Source organism: Lycorma delicatula, chromosome 12, assembly GCF_047948215.1.
Source record: "Lycorma delicatula isolate Av1 chromosome 12, ASM4794821v1, whole genome shotgun sequence".
NCBI lineage: Eukaryota > Metazoa > Arthropoda > Insecta > Hemiptera > Fulgoridae > Lycorma > Lycorma delicatula.
The window spans coordinates 23,297,043-23,312,946 of NC_134466.1; the positions used below are offsets into that span (position 1 = coordinate 23,297,043).

Sequence of the window (15,904 nt, forward strand, 5' to 3'; positions counted from 1 at the left end):
AAAAAAATAATAAATCTATGTTGCATACAATAAAATAAATGTCCCTCACTTTAAAATAATGTCCTAAATTGTATGGTTTTTCTTTCTAGAAGATTGTTCATATTACCATACAGACGAGATGTTCACTTTTAGACGGTAACGACGCAACTAAAATATGTCTTACTTCGTATAAGGTTACTAGATTGAAAAACAAGTTTCTGCGTCTCTGATTGGTCAATGATATCGGAGTGTTTCGTCATAGACCCGAGCGACTACCTCGTGACATCTCTTAATCCGTTCAACGTTAAAAGAATAGACCAACTCTGTGATAAGAATTGAAAAACAAGTTAATTACATTTCTGCGTCTCTGATTGGTCAATAATATCGGAGTGTTTCGTTATAGACCCGAGCGACGTCTCTTAATCCGTTCAACGTTAAAAGAATAGACCAACTCTGTTATAAGAATTGAAAAACAAGTTAATTACTTTTCTGCGTCTCTGATTGGTGAATAGTATTAAAAATTGTTTAATCGTTCTAATGAATCCATCCTGTCGTAACTTGTAATCTTCAACACATAATAGCATTAAAATATATATTTGAATTTAAAATAAAAAGAAGGAACTAATTTCAAAATGATTTTTTTACTTTAACCTGTATTAATATATTTATTAATAAAAACAAATTACGTCATCAAAATTACCGATCTAATTGAAAATTAAACAGACATTTTTTTGAATAGTAATTTACAGAACTGAACTTTTGTTTTTTGCATCGGTATTTATTTTTTCAGTTAAGAAAAAAAAATTGGTTATGTTATATTCTCTAAGACAGTAAAAGGTATTAATTTGTTAATTAATACCGATGAAATTTGATAAATAAAAAATGAATTTGGTTATAAATTAATTTCCAGACATAATATTTTTTATTAAAAGGGATATATTAGGTTTGCGCCTTTCCTAACACTGAAGTTTCACATAAAAATTCTCCCTATATCTAACTTCAATTAGACTATGCGCCAAATCGTTTTTGATTACGTCTTTAAACGCCAAAAATACTATGCTAAGAAAGCAAGTGTTGATTCCAACAACGACAGTTTTGTTGTACAATTCAATTTACTCAGAGTCCTCTTGGTTTACTTAAAAATCAAGAAACAGATTTACAAATTTAATAAGCCTGTAATAAAAACATACCCTTCTCTCTTTGCTTTGATCCGCTTTCGGGAGCGAGGTCAACACCTCATCATAGTTACTCGAGGCCTCCTTTTACGTTTCTGAAGCACTTTGACCTCCAGCCTTTTACTAACGACAGATTCTGAAATGACTCTAACTGTCTCTTTATCATCCGCTAAGACAACCAGACCTTTCCTACTGTGTTTTATGTTCCTAATTTTCAAATTTCCTTGAAATATAGCTTTCAAATTTCCTTAATAGTTTTGTGGAGCTTTCCTTCCTGTTTATGAATGTGACTTCTGGTTGCTTGTGGGTTAAGCTGGCCTCTCGCTTGCCTTTAAGCACCTAGGCGTAGAGTTTCCGCTTCGCCCTAATAAGTACAGGCGCTGGGCGCTGGTACCGGGACGGAATTTGCCTCTTTTCTTTAACTATAACCTCCTTGACTTCAGTTGGCTTAGAGACAAGCGCCTCAAATCCGTTCGCCAAAGCACAGTTCCCTAAACTCATGTTTAGGAAACATTTATGTTTAGAGAACATTTCCCTAAACTCATTATGCCTAGGGATCATTCGTCTTCAAGAAATCCAGCAACTGCTCACATAGTTACTCAAATTGTGTACCAGAGATACAGAACTACCAGCCTTAACTAAATCACTATTCAGACTAATTTTTGGTATCCCTAATTAGTCTCTGTCATCTACTACTTTGTCGGGCAAGCCGACATATTTGAAATACGAGCAGCCGGTGGCCTGATTCCCTCACGTCACTTTTTGCACGTCTTAACCCCGCTGCTGAATAGTTTAAGCGAGTGCAAGCAATTACGAAAATACTGATTTCGGTCCCTGCTCTAAAAAGAGCGTATACAGGAGTAATCGCCTTAATTCGCCCAGGTAGACTGTCCGTCCTACCTGGGCGAACCTTTGCTCGTTACAGGGTATTTATACCAAAACCCACCGGGTCGGTCTAGTGGTTAACGCGTCTTCCCAAATCAGCTGATTTGGAAGTCGAGAGTTACAGCGTTCAAGTCCTAGTAAAGCCGGTTATTTTTACACGGATTTGAATACTAGATCGTGGATACCGGTGTTCTTTGGCGGTTGGGTTTCAATTAACCACACATCTCAGGAACGGTCGAACTGAGAATGTACAAGACTACACTTCATTTACACTCATACATATCATCCTCATTCATCCTCTGAAGAATTATCTAAACGGTAGTTACCGGAGGCTAAACAGGAAAAAGAAAGACATAAAAAGGGTATTTACACCAGCAGTCGTTGCCACAAAAAGCCGATCGCTTAACAAGGCTCTTGAGGCAGATGCATGTCTAAATCAAACACCAGATACCAAAAAGGAACTCTGTGAAAACGGTCAAATCATGAACGATCCATCCTTTTTATGCAGATGCTGTTAAAACATTAGTCAGTAAGAATTAAAAACCCGGGGAACGTAACCGCTTGACACCGGTTTAAAAAAACACCAAAGCTAACCTAAGTCACGGTAACAACTTTGATTATACGCATCAGAAGGACCAAAGTATAGGATAAGGTTGCGACAATATTTTAAAGGTGATTGCAGAACAACAATTTTTTCATTAAAAAAATTCAGGTTATGTTACCCCTTACTATTCCAGCTATTAACCATTTTTTACATAACGTGGTATTTTACAGCTGTTTAGTATTTTTTACCACTAGTTTCAAAGATTGTCACACGACTTCTGAAGTAGTTCTGTACTGTCATATAAAATAAATGTTGTTTTTCGGTGTTTAATGATAGAAAAATTATTTAACATTCCCCGTACTTTATTAACATTTTTTCTGATGTCTTTCATTTAAAACCAAATGAAAGATATGCAGCTTAAAAATAATTTTACTGCACTTTAATTAAGAAAGTAAACTATTTTCATTGCCTACTAATTTAATTTATAATATTGCCGTGATTGGTTAGGTTGATATTTTTTTTTTTTTTTTTGTCTTCAGTCATTTGACTGGTTTGATGCAGCTCTCCAAGATTCCCTATCTAGTGCTAGTCGTTTCATTTCAGTATACCCTCTACATCCTACATCCCCAACAATTTGTTTTACATACTCCAAACGTGGCCTGCCTACACAATTTTTCCCTTCTACCTGTCCTTCCAATATTAAAGCGACTATTCCAGGATGCCTTAGTATGTGGCCTATAAGTCTGTCTCTTCTTTTAACTATATTTTTCCAAACGCTTCTTTCTTCATCTATTTTCCGCAATACCTCTTCATTTGTCACTTTATCCACCCGTCTGATTTTTAACATTCTCCTATAGCACCACATTTCAAAAGCTTCTAATCTTTTCTTCTCAGATACTCCGATTGTCCAAGTTTCACTTCCATATAAAGCGACACTCCAAACATACACTTTCAAAAATCTTTTCCTGACATTTAAATTAATTTTTGATGTAAACAAATTATATTTCTTACTGAAGGCTCGTTTAGCTTGTGCTATTCGGCATTTTATATCGCTCCTGCTTCGTCCATCTTTAGTAATTTTACTTCCCAAATAACAAAATTCTTCTACCTCCATAATCTTTTCTCCTCCTATTTTCACATTCAGCGGTCCATCTTTGTTATTTCTACTACATTTCATTACTTTTGTTTTGTTCTGGTTTATTTTCACGCGATAGTTCTTGCGTAGGACTTCATCTATGCCGTTCATTGTTTCTTCTAAATCCTTTTTACTCTCGGCTACAATTACTATATCATCGGCATATCGTAGCATCTTTATTATTTCACCTTGTACTGTTACTCCGAATCTAAATTGTTCTTTAACATCATTAACTGCTAGTTCCATGTAAAAATTAAAAAGTAACGGGGACAGGGAACATCCTTGTCGGACTCCCTTTCTTATTACGGCTTCTTTCTTATGTTCTTCGATTATTACTGTTGCTGTTTGGTTCCTGTAAATGTCAGCAATTATTCTTCTATCTCTATTCTTGAACCGTAAACTTTTTAAAATGCTGAACATAGCAATTATACCTGGCGATAATGTTCAGTACTCTTTCGTTATATGTTACCCAAAAATTCTTGCCCAAATCACTCAAAAATAATTATCATGTTAAAAAACCAATTTTAGATCGACAAAAAATGGGAAAAATGTTTTTTAATTTTTGCAAAAAATTTTTTCGATTTTTTTCTATATATTTTTTTTAAATTATCGGAACGTAAAATTATAATTTTACATTTAGACCGTATATTGTAAAAATCGGTGGGGCTCCGCCCCCCCCCCAAATCCCCTTCAACAATCATTATACAGAGTGATTCAGGAGGATAGGGCAATACTTTGACAACTCATTCCAAAGGCTAAAAATAAGAAAAAGGTTCACAAAAACATAGGTCCGAAAACGCGTCGTTAGCGAGTTATACAGGGTGAAAGATTTCACCCGACTTTCAGTTGCTCCGGTAAATTAAGGCTTTCTGAAAAACTGGGAAGGTCAATTAAGGGGAAAATTGTTTCTTACGGTTTTTGAGCTGGGAAATCGAAAAAAATAGGTCCCAGAACTGTATCTCTCTTAGTTTCCAAGATATCCCGTGTAAAACGCCAAAAATAGGGTCAAAAAAACACATTTTTTGCGTTTGACGAACAATAACGTTTTTAAATTGGCGATAAATCATACATTTTTAAAACGTAAATTGTAGAGAATTTAATTATAAGAAGATTGAGATGTAAATAATGTCGACAGAAAACAAATAAAATTTTAAACACGTCGACTCTTATTAACAACAAAACTGATTAATTTTTAACAGATTGAAAAAACTTTTTCGTTATGTACAGTAGAAAATAACTGGAGAAAGAAAGAATACTTACTATTTTTTTTTTTTATGATAATGATAAAATGCTGCTTACAAGTAGTATTTCATGCGGTTTAATAACTTTCAAAAATGCCACCGTTGTGTTCAATGCATTTTTCAACGCGTTGTACTAGATTTTGTGTTGCCAGTCTAACGGTATCTTTGCGTTCTTTGATTATAGTTGCAGCGTTGAGAACGGGAGCGATCAGTTCATCGCGTGCGTCTGCTTTTTGCTTGTAAACTTCATTTTTCAACCGTCCCCACAAACAATAATCCAACGGACTTTACTTTTCGATTTGGTACAACACGACCAGGATACCTATTTCGATATTCCGTAACCGCTGCCGCAGCACTTCCATTGCAAAATCCATAGATGAAAATCACGTCGGAATATTCGGCATTAGTGAAGATAGGCAGCATTTTTCAAAACAAAACTAAACAGAATTTCCCTTTTTTTAACAGACAATTTTTTATGCGCTGTAAAACGAATACAATATTACACTTCTTAACAGTTTTCTGAAAATTTTACGATACGAATTAAATATTTTTTGGCGTTTTACACGGGATATCATAGAAACTAAGATAGATACAGTTCTGGGAGTTACTTTTTTCGATTTCCCAGCTCAAAAACCACAAGAAACAATTGAATTTGTCCCTTAATTGATCTTCCCAGAATTTCAGAAAGTCTTAATTTACCCGGAGGAACTGAAACTCGGGCGTAATCTTTCATCCTGTATAACTCGCTAACGAAGCATTTTCGGACCTATGTTTACGTGAACTTTTTTCTTATTTTTAGCCTTAAGAATGAGTTGTCAAAGTTTGCCCTGTATTTCCTTGATTTTGGGCATAAAAATAATTTTAAAATGAAAAAAACATATTTTTCCTCGCTAATCAAGTATGAACATATTAGGAATTCACTCGATATAACCATTTATACTTATTTATTTTATAAATATAATTTAATCAAACTTAACCTACGCTCGCTAACGTTCCCTAATTAACACGGTAATGGTTTGAGTATTTAAATAATAAATTCAGTAATTCTAACAATTATTTATTATTTAAATAATGAAAACATTATTGTTAATTTGTCGATGTCAACGAGCGTAGGTAAAAAATATTTTTTTTCCTTAATTCTCGCCTAAAAATTGTTATTTGTAACAAAAAAAAAAAAAATGGGTGCTTAGGACCGCACGGCCGAAGTGAAAACTTGTATGGGATCGCAATCGTTTCGAATTAATATATATATATATATATATATTACAAGTAGCGTATAACGATTACATTCAATAGCCGCTTTAACCTTTTACCCCTAAAACCAATTTAAACGTGTTTTTTTCCACCATTATCCCGTGTTTGTAGTAAAATTTTCCCGCTGGAAGACTGGATTTGCTGCAAAATACATAATAAAACACTGGTTTCAGACGCCCAGAAAATTACAACAAAGAAATCGACTATTGAACCTCCACGTCTCTTTTCACGGGTTTATTCTAATGCATTAAAGAACGGCTACTTTCAATGACGAATGTGTGTTCTCATGTCGAAACAGTAGATACACTGAAAAATTCATAATAAAACACGTTTTAACTGCAAACAGCACGATTAATTTTAAATTTATGATGACGATGTAGGTCATCATTACTTTCAGCGATATGTGTGTATATCGTTGATCGTTATTTAATATATGCAACGATCATTATTTACGATTGTAAATTTATAAGGATGATCTGCATCGATCAGTCATCATTACTTTCAGCGAAAGCGGATGATTTTTAATGTTTTGTAGTTGCGATAGCTAGCTATTGACAGCTGATGTTAATTTATTTATATTATACATAAGAAACGGGATCGCTCGTATATATCTTTTGTTAAATAAAAAAAGGGCGTAATAACTCGACATATCTTGTTGCAAGCCTCGATTATCAGTTCCATCCCTGTACGAGGATGTTTAGGGAAAATCTTTTCCTTTAAAAATATCCCAAAAAATAATCACACGGATTCACATACTAACAGTGGGACTATAATAATTAAAGAAAAAATTTAATTCACACACACACAATCACATATACTGTTAAGTATATTAATATACGTTTAATTTTTCTTCAGCGCAACTTATATACAACATGTTTCACCCATTGCCTCAGATTGCCGTTGTAGTCGATTGGTCTAACCCGTCTTTCCGCTGCGTTGCTCGTAACACAGTTCGAGTCTTAGGGGGCTAGATTTTTTTTTCACTTTAAATATTATTTATTTATTTAATTCAAACCAACTTTATAATTAATTATTATAAATAATATTTAAAACGAAAATATTAACCAAATTGACGCCCCTGCGGAATTTCAAACATCCCGCTGGGATTAAGGGAATAGGGAATTTCCCACCGGGACTTCCTATTAAATTGCATATATACATTTTTAAAAGTACATAAAATTTTGTTTCATTATTAACTTGACTTATTATTTAGTATTTACAATCAGAGGTTAATAATTATTAATAAATCAATATATTTAAATTGAAAAAAAAGGAGATGAAGTCTGATTCGAACCGATATCCCTTCCTCTTGTAAGATCCAAATATTTCATTAATTAAAATTTTATTGAGCTATAACTCTGGAACCGATGAATAAACCATAGAGCTTAATTTTTAAATGTATTTTTAATAGGGACGATTACGTATGTGTATACAGGGTGTTTCTAAAGTACTGGGCTGGCAATATTTTTTCGAATTCTACTGGTAAAACTAAACGAAAAATATCCCAAACCAATAAACCATAGAGCTTAATTTTTAATAGGGACGATTACGTATGTGTATACAGGGTGTTTATAAAGTACTGGGCTGGCAATATTTTTTCGAATTCTACTGGTAAAACTAAACGAAAAATATCCCAAACCAATAAACCATAGAGCTTAATTTTTAAATGTATTTTTAATAGGCACGATTACGTATGTGTATACAGAGTGTTTCTAAAATACTGGGCTGGCAATACTTTTTCGGATTTTACTGGTAAAACTAAACGAAAAATATCCTTAGTTACAGCAATTTCTCCTTTGTTCTCCCCCTGTCCGCCATTTTCTTATTTTTATATAAAACTTTATATCTCGAGTTCGGATAGAGGAATAAGATTAATATTTGGTAAGCGTCTCGGTAATAAAGTTTTAAAAGTAGAAAAAAATCAGAAGTTAAATACCTTCCTAAATTATAAAACGGCAGCGATGTTTATTTTTCAATCCGTTATATCTCCGTAAACGTTGGTTTTATATTTTCTAAAATATTACGCCTTTAATTTTGAACAAAACGTCATTTTATTTTTTAAATCGGGTAACAAATAGTCGAGTTACAGGAAAAAATTGACGTTGTAATTTTATGATGTAATTACTACGCGAGTAAATTATTACTTAATTTGATACATACTACAATCGACTGTAAATAAAAACAGTTAATTGAACTGAATGTAAAGTGGAAGATATAAAAATTAGATATCCGTGTTTTAATTACATGTGCTGATGAAACACAGTCGTGCTGTCCCAGATTAAAATGACGGCGAAATTCTCTATGTGCTCCCTCCACACTGTCATTGATTTTGTAAAACGCTTTGATAGCAAATGCACGCTGCACACCACTCCAAGGATCCATGACAACTAAATGGCAGGTTAGGTTAGAGAGACTCACCGGGTTGGTCTAGTGGTGTTTGCGTCTTCCCAAATCAGATGATTTGGAAGCCGAGAGTTCCAGCATTCAAGTCCTAGTAAAGCTAGTTATTTTTACACGGATTTGAATACTACGTCATGGATATCGGTGTTCTTTGGTGGTTGGGTTTCAATTAACCTCACATCTCAGGAATAGTCGAACTGAGAATGTACAAGACTACACTTCATTTACACTCATACATATCATCCTCTGAAGTATTATCTAAACGATAGTTACCGGAGGCTAAACAAGAAAAGAGAGGTTAGGTTAGAGAGGCTGGCGCCACTTATCAAGTGGTAATCGCCCACGGCTACCAACACAACTTTCAAAATTTCCCGTTTCTTTGAATCACCTGTATATATACAAATATATATATTTGTGTAGAGAGAGAGAGAGAGTGAGGGGGGAGAGAGATAGATAGATAGACAGACAGATAGATAGAGAGAGAGAGAGGGGGGATAATACGTGAGTAAGCAAGCTCTGTAATATAAATGATTTATTATAAATAATGAACAAATCTGTTCATCTTTTATCTCACTTTTGGTTTTTTGTCTAAGCGATCTAAGTGTGCGTCCATTATGTTTCAATAAACATGCACGCAATGATATTTGGAATGATTCAAATCCCATAAGGGGGGGGAGTAAAATCCATTTTCCTTTTTATTGTTTCTGTATTGAAACTCCAATACATTCTTGTACTAATTAGATGACTCCACTACGTCACCATAGTTAAGTATTTGGGCAATTTCATGCAGGGAAGAAAGATAATAAGCCTAAATTTTCTTCATTTTTTTGTCAATTATCATTTTAATTTATATATTCAGAATGGATTAACCTTTTCCCATCACGATGATCCGCGGTTGATTAGCGCTCCGTGAAAATATGTTGGTATTTAATTGCCTCCCTTCATAGTCTTATGCTGCTACCCTCTTGTGAAAAAAATTTCTAAAAATTAAGTATATTAAAGAGATTTAACAGATTCTGACAAAAAAAAAACCGTTAGGATTGGATATTTTTTATGCCTGTAACAACAAAAAAATTGTAACCGTACAAAAATTACGATAATTTAATGGCAGAATTTTTTTTGCGCTTTTCTACCGTGTTTTTTATTAGCGAAATTTTTTTTTGCTTTGCGTTTGTGAAACATAGTTTGCAGATTTAAAAAATAATACTTTCAAGCAAATCGGTTGAAAACTGGACAAAATATGATGAAAAACCCGTGTCATAAATCACAGATTAGTAACATATGTTAGTATAAATAAAAGTAGATTTTGAAAACTACATTTTATAAAAATCCCCACCACTCAAAAGGCTATTCAGATTGACAAAAACCATTTTTACTATACACTGTTATTCATTACGAATCGATATGTGTTACACGTTTACCGATATCATTTGTCAGAAAAGATATTTATAGACCTCAAGTAAAAGTGACGTATTTATGATCACAAGTCCTTCTTTTTTTTTGTGTGCCGTATAACATAATTTATTATGTGTTTCAATACATCGATATATTGCTAATATAATAAGCTATTTTTGTAAATAATAAATAAATCACTAATCCTCATAGCAATTATAATACCCAAGTCACAGACACACACACAAGCACATTTCTGATAAAAAAATGGTCATATTCTTTCTAGTCTAAATAAAACATTTTACATCGTATAAAAGTCGTTCAAATTGTGTAATAAAACAGATTCCTTTGTGAATATAAAAGAAAATAACCGACTTAGATGCCATATAAAATGATTTTGTAACAGCGTTTTAAAACTGACGCCGTGCATAACCAGTTCCAAGGCTACATGATCGAAAAAGGTTAATAGATTATGAAATTTTGTAAAATTATTTCAGATTATAATTCACCGATGCTAAAAATACTGCTTATAATTCATCAAGAAGGTAGTAAGAAAACGGTCACCGTGGATGCTGTATCTGAAATTTTTACTCGAAGACTACAATAATTTTTTTAACATAATACTTTATTTGAATACTTTAAAATTCTCTTTCTAAGTAGTAGTCTGTTGAGGGCAAAGAAACCTAAAACCACAACGTAACTTTCCTAGCTTTGATGGAAAAAATTATATAAACCATTTTTTTTTCAGAAGTCAATGTGACATTTCAGAATGTTAAATGCTCCATCGGGTTTCAAAATTTAGTAAAATAACAATTTTTTTTTATCAACTGTTTTAATGGATTTTCAATAAACCACATAATACACTATCCAAAATGTAAACACAATATTCCACTTACTGAATCCAGATACATAATCAGGATCGCATCAAAACTAAAAAAAAATATTAACAAAGCAAAAAAAAAATAAATTTCACAAAAAAGAAACATATATATAAAACTCCACAATAATGATCATAATAATAAAAAATAAAAACAATGTAACAAAACAGAACAATACGACGAGGTTACTGTACACATTTATTTAATAATCAGTTCCACGGCTAATAACCTCTTTGCATGTAGGTCGTAACACGATTGTATGTTCAAACTGAGCAGTATAACAACCCTTTATGTCGCACAATGGTGGATACGCTTCAACAATATCTGAAAAAATAAATAAAATTTATAAACAACACAATAACACACTTACAAAGAAATATTCAACAGGGGAGAGATCAATTTAAAATCTTTCTATTTTTTAATTCCACGGTCAAACCAGGTTTCAGTTTACATCATCCTCTGAAAAGATTTTTTCACACGCTTTCTTATGAAGGGTGTCTGATTACTTCCATGCACACTACATTACTGAAGTTGTTCTTTGTTCTTAGTTTACCGCATCTCCACTAGAGCATACACCGACTTTCTGCCAGGTACATTCATAAATCTGTTGCTGGCAATCATTTGAGTGGATCGAGTATTTTAATTTGTAAAAAACGAATGAAAGAGAATTATGTGTGGTGGTCAATCATTACTTTTTGAAAGTGAAAACCACAAAGAAATTAAAACCGGGGGAGATAATTATTGCGAGTTAGCTTTATCGATTAGAACCGGTTTTGAATATTCTGGATAACGATCTATAGAGATTAAACAGCAAAATATTAAATAAAAATTCATATGATGACTGAGAATAGAAACCGATCACAAAGACTAATGACATCTTAAATGATTAAGTACATCATATTTTGGATAAATATCCAAAATAGTTTTCAAGATGGATGCCATAATTATATTACAATCTATCAAAAGTGTGAGCGAGTAAACATTTTTTAAACACAGTTTAGAGCTGTTTCAACATATTCAAGAGGAAATTTTGTGCAATTTCATATTGGGAAACACTCGTATATTGCTACTGACCTGCTGAAAACAAACAGTCAAAAACAGCAGTCAAAGTACAGGAATTCATTCCACAGAAGAGAAAAACCATTGACATCAACAGCAAAGATAATCGATGGCCACTATCTTTTGGAATGCTCACGTTTCTTAATTGACTTTCTGAAAAGCTCTCCTAGTTTCTGAAAAAACTAGGCGATCGTGTCATCTTTTCTGTATAGTGTAAATGCGAAAGTAAAGGAAAAAATCTGCTGTGCACACCAGATGACTTCCTCCTTGTACGCCTATTAAATTACATATACATTACATATACAAATAGTAAGATAATGTTTAAAGTAATGTTTCTTTCTGTCACACTTCATTTCCTTTTTTTACCCTATTTATTTTCAGACAGAAATTCTCTCCTAGGAATAAATTCATGACATCTAGTATTTCTTCTAATTTATCTTTGATTTTCTTTTGAAAAGATAACATCACAGGATAATTTTTACATTTTAAGTTTTTTCCTTGAATAGTTGTTACTTCAATGTCAAATTTCAAGTATTACTTCTTCTGTACCAGATTTTGAATGATGGACATAGATTGCTCGTACTTTATAAATATTATCTCCTGGTACAAATATCACAGTATTATGATATATTACTGAACTGATATATCACAGAACTGTGATATATTGTCATAATATGGCTGTAGTGTAGAATGCTATTTCTATCGATAAACAAAAAGGAACGATTCATCAGAATGCTAATTAGCAGGAAAGTTATTGTCCAACCCAAATAAAAACAGATCATTTTACATGCTTCAAATTACTTCTCTGATACTTTTAATTTCAATCAAAACTTTAAAGTTATAAATATGTATACTGCATAAATAAATTTTTGAAAATTCAAATAATTCATTAACATATTGACCACTCCATAATAAAATTTAATATTATACAAAATATAAATCACCAAAACACAGTATCAGAAAAATTATACTTACCATATTAATTCCAATAATTGATTTTCATAGGATCCCGCATCTTCAGTCTGTATTGAATTCTATTCCACAAAAATTAATTCTTGGAATTAATATTCTAAGTATAACTTATCTAATTATTGTGTTTTGGTTGTTTATATTTCATATATTAAGCTTTCTACCAAGAGTACAAAATCTAACGATGTTGCTTACCTTATCTTATTGCTCTTTCAATTGTTATCATAAAAGCGCTGTCGAGAGTTTTCCTCATCATCAGTTAATAAAAATGTTTTTGAAAATTACACGTTAAAATTAAAACATTAAAAATTGTTGCATATTGTAAAATATGTAGTCAAGAAATAAAAACAAATTAAATAAAAATAGAATAAAATTAAATAAATACTGTCTGTCTTACAGCCAATATTATTTTAATACAAGCAATATTTATTTTAACTTTATTTGTTTTAATGTTAAACTACATATTTTACAATATGCAACAAGTTTTAATTTTAATGTGTAATTTTCACAAACGTTTTTATTAACTGACCATGAGGGGAAACCCTCGAAAGTGCTTTTAATACAAAAATTGAAAAAGCAATAAGATAACAAACATTGTTAGAGTTTGTACTATTGACGGAAAGCTAAGTTAAACTTTTGTCTTTGATATAATTAGCAGAGGAAAATAAAATAAAAAAAAAACACCAAAAAACAAAAACAAAATAAACACTTATAAAATTAAAAAAATATTTTACTAAGTTAATATAATATATATACAGAGTTATCATAAAAGAATGGTGCGGTTTCAGTAATTCATAGGAAGATTGTAGGAAAATTTCTAGATGTTATATCGGTATCCCTGAAAGCCTCCAACCCAAAAGTTTGTTTATCAGCAGTTGTAACCACAACGTCAGTTCTTGTATTGTTGTTGCGGTGAGTTTGGCGAGTTACTATGTTCTCGGATAAAGACAAAGCAAAGTGTGTTTTATTGATGGCCGAATTAAAATCCGTAATGTTAGTTCAACGTGCGTTTCGACGTGAATTCGGAAGAGATCCACCGCACAAAAATAACATAACGCATCGGTTCAAACGATTCGAAGAAACCGGACCGGTTAAGAAACAGAAATCAACCGGCAGACCGAGTGTACCGGACGAAACGGGTGAATAATTAGATGATCGGCAATTAGAAGTGCTGGGAAGTCCATCCCCCGTTGAAGCGTCGAATTAGGTATTCCAAAATCAACAGTTCACAAAGTTTTACGTAAAAAACCAAATTTACATGCTTATAAAATCCAGACAGGAATTGAAACCCGAAATGGTGTAAAACGTTCCAATTTCGCTGTTCAAATGTCGTACAAGAATGATTGAAAACGAACCATTTTTAGACGATATAATTTTTACAGACGAAGCTACATTCCACGTGAATGGATGTGTTAACAGACACAATCCACAAATACGAAGCTCTGAAAACCCACACGCAATTATCGAGAAACAACGTGATTTGCCTAAAGTTAACGTTTGGTGTGGTGTGATGAAAATCATGTAATAGGGCCTTTCTTCTTTGCCGAAAAAACAGTTAATGGAGTCGTGTACCATGACATGTTAACAGATTATTGCTTTCCTCAGCCGGGTGAACTCGAAAACATTCATCGACTTCATTTCCAACAAGATGGTGCTTCTCCCGCACTTCAATGCACCGGTTATGGACACTTTGAACGAAAAATTTAGAGATCGATGGATAGGCTGGCAAGGACCCGTACTTTGGCTTCCAGACCTGACACCTTGCGATTTTCTCTTGCGGGGGTACATCTTGCGTTGTTTATACACAAAAAAATTTGCGACCTAAACCGCTTAAAAAACAGGATTAATGAAGCGATGACAACCGTTAACGAAGAAATGTTAACTAATGTTTGGAGAGAAGTCGAGTATAGTTTGGACATTTGTCAAGCGACTAAGGGTGCACATATTGAAATTTATTAATTATGTAAAAAAATGTTTGAGACGACAAATGTGAAAAATAAAAAACAAACTGTAATTTAGTTTTAACTTAAACCATGTTCAAAACTGCACCATTCTTTTATGATAACCCTGTATAAAAAAAAAGAAATACCTTTTTCGCAAAGATATTTAAGTGCCATCTGATATTTAGTACATCCGACTCTGTCCAACCATCTTTTACAAAATGCTAAAGTACCAAAATGAGTATTGATGGTATTCAGTAAACTTCTTGATGATCCCAATCTAGAACAAATAAAAAAAAGTAACGATAAATAAATTAAGTCCCTAAATACAAAAAATGGAAAAATCAACAAAGTCAATAAACTTAAATATCTTGGGGAAATAATCTAAATCATGGTTTAGAGAAAGAATCTGATCAAAGAAGAATGAGAAAAAAGAATTTGGCCTACCAACAAAAGATATTTACATAAAAAAGGCATCTCAATAAAAACCGATATCAGGCATTGCAATATAATAACCAAGCTGGAAGGCCTAAACGCATAAGAACATATACCTTTAGTTTGAAATCAGGTGAAATAAATCCAATATTAATAAAGAAAGGAAAATCTTGGGACCAATAAAAATAGATGAAAACAAATATTTAGAAGTAATAAATATGAGTATTTACACGTATTTATGCATTTACAAATACAATCAAACTGAGAAAACATCACATTCCATCAGAAAAAAAGAACCAAATTCTTTGGCCACTTAATAAGAACGAATAGCAGGTTCACAAAACAAATCTTCAATCATATTTACAACAAAAAGAACAGAATTCAATAAACTTCAGTGCAAAAAGGCCTAAAAGAAATGAAAAAACCTGAAGAAATAGTATAAGATTACGCGATCAGAAAACTGTTACAATATTTCGAGGATTCCCAAGAGGAAAAAAGAAAACATCTGATCAGAAAAAAGAATGCAAAATGTTGCTTCATGTGGTTGTCGGCCAAATTCATTAAAAAAAAGAAGTTAAATAAATAAATAAAAATATGCAAACTATAAAATGAAATAAA

The 15,904-nt window shown here is 32.4% G+C and overlaps 1 protein-coding gene across 1 annotated transcript in view; it reads right to left on the minus strand.

Moving 5' to 3' along the window:
- Window positions 1–10,825: 10,825 nt before the first annotated feature.
- Window positions 10,826–15,904, minus strand: part of LOC142333074 (methionine aminopeptidase 2-like) — an 87,600-nt gene continuing 82,521 nt past the window's right edge. The window contains 2 exon segments of the mRNA XM_075379900.1: window positions 10,826–11,207; window positions 15,001–15,131. Of these exon segments, the coding sequence (XP_075236015.1) occupies window positions 11,086–11,207; window positions 15,001–15,131 (253 nt within the window). The 3' untranslated portion in view covers window positions 10,826–11,085.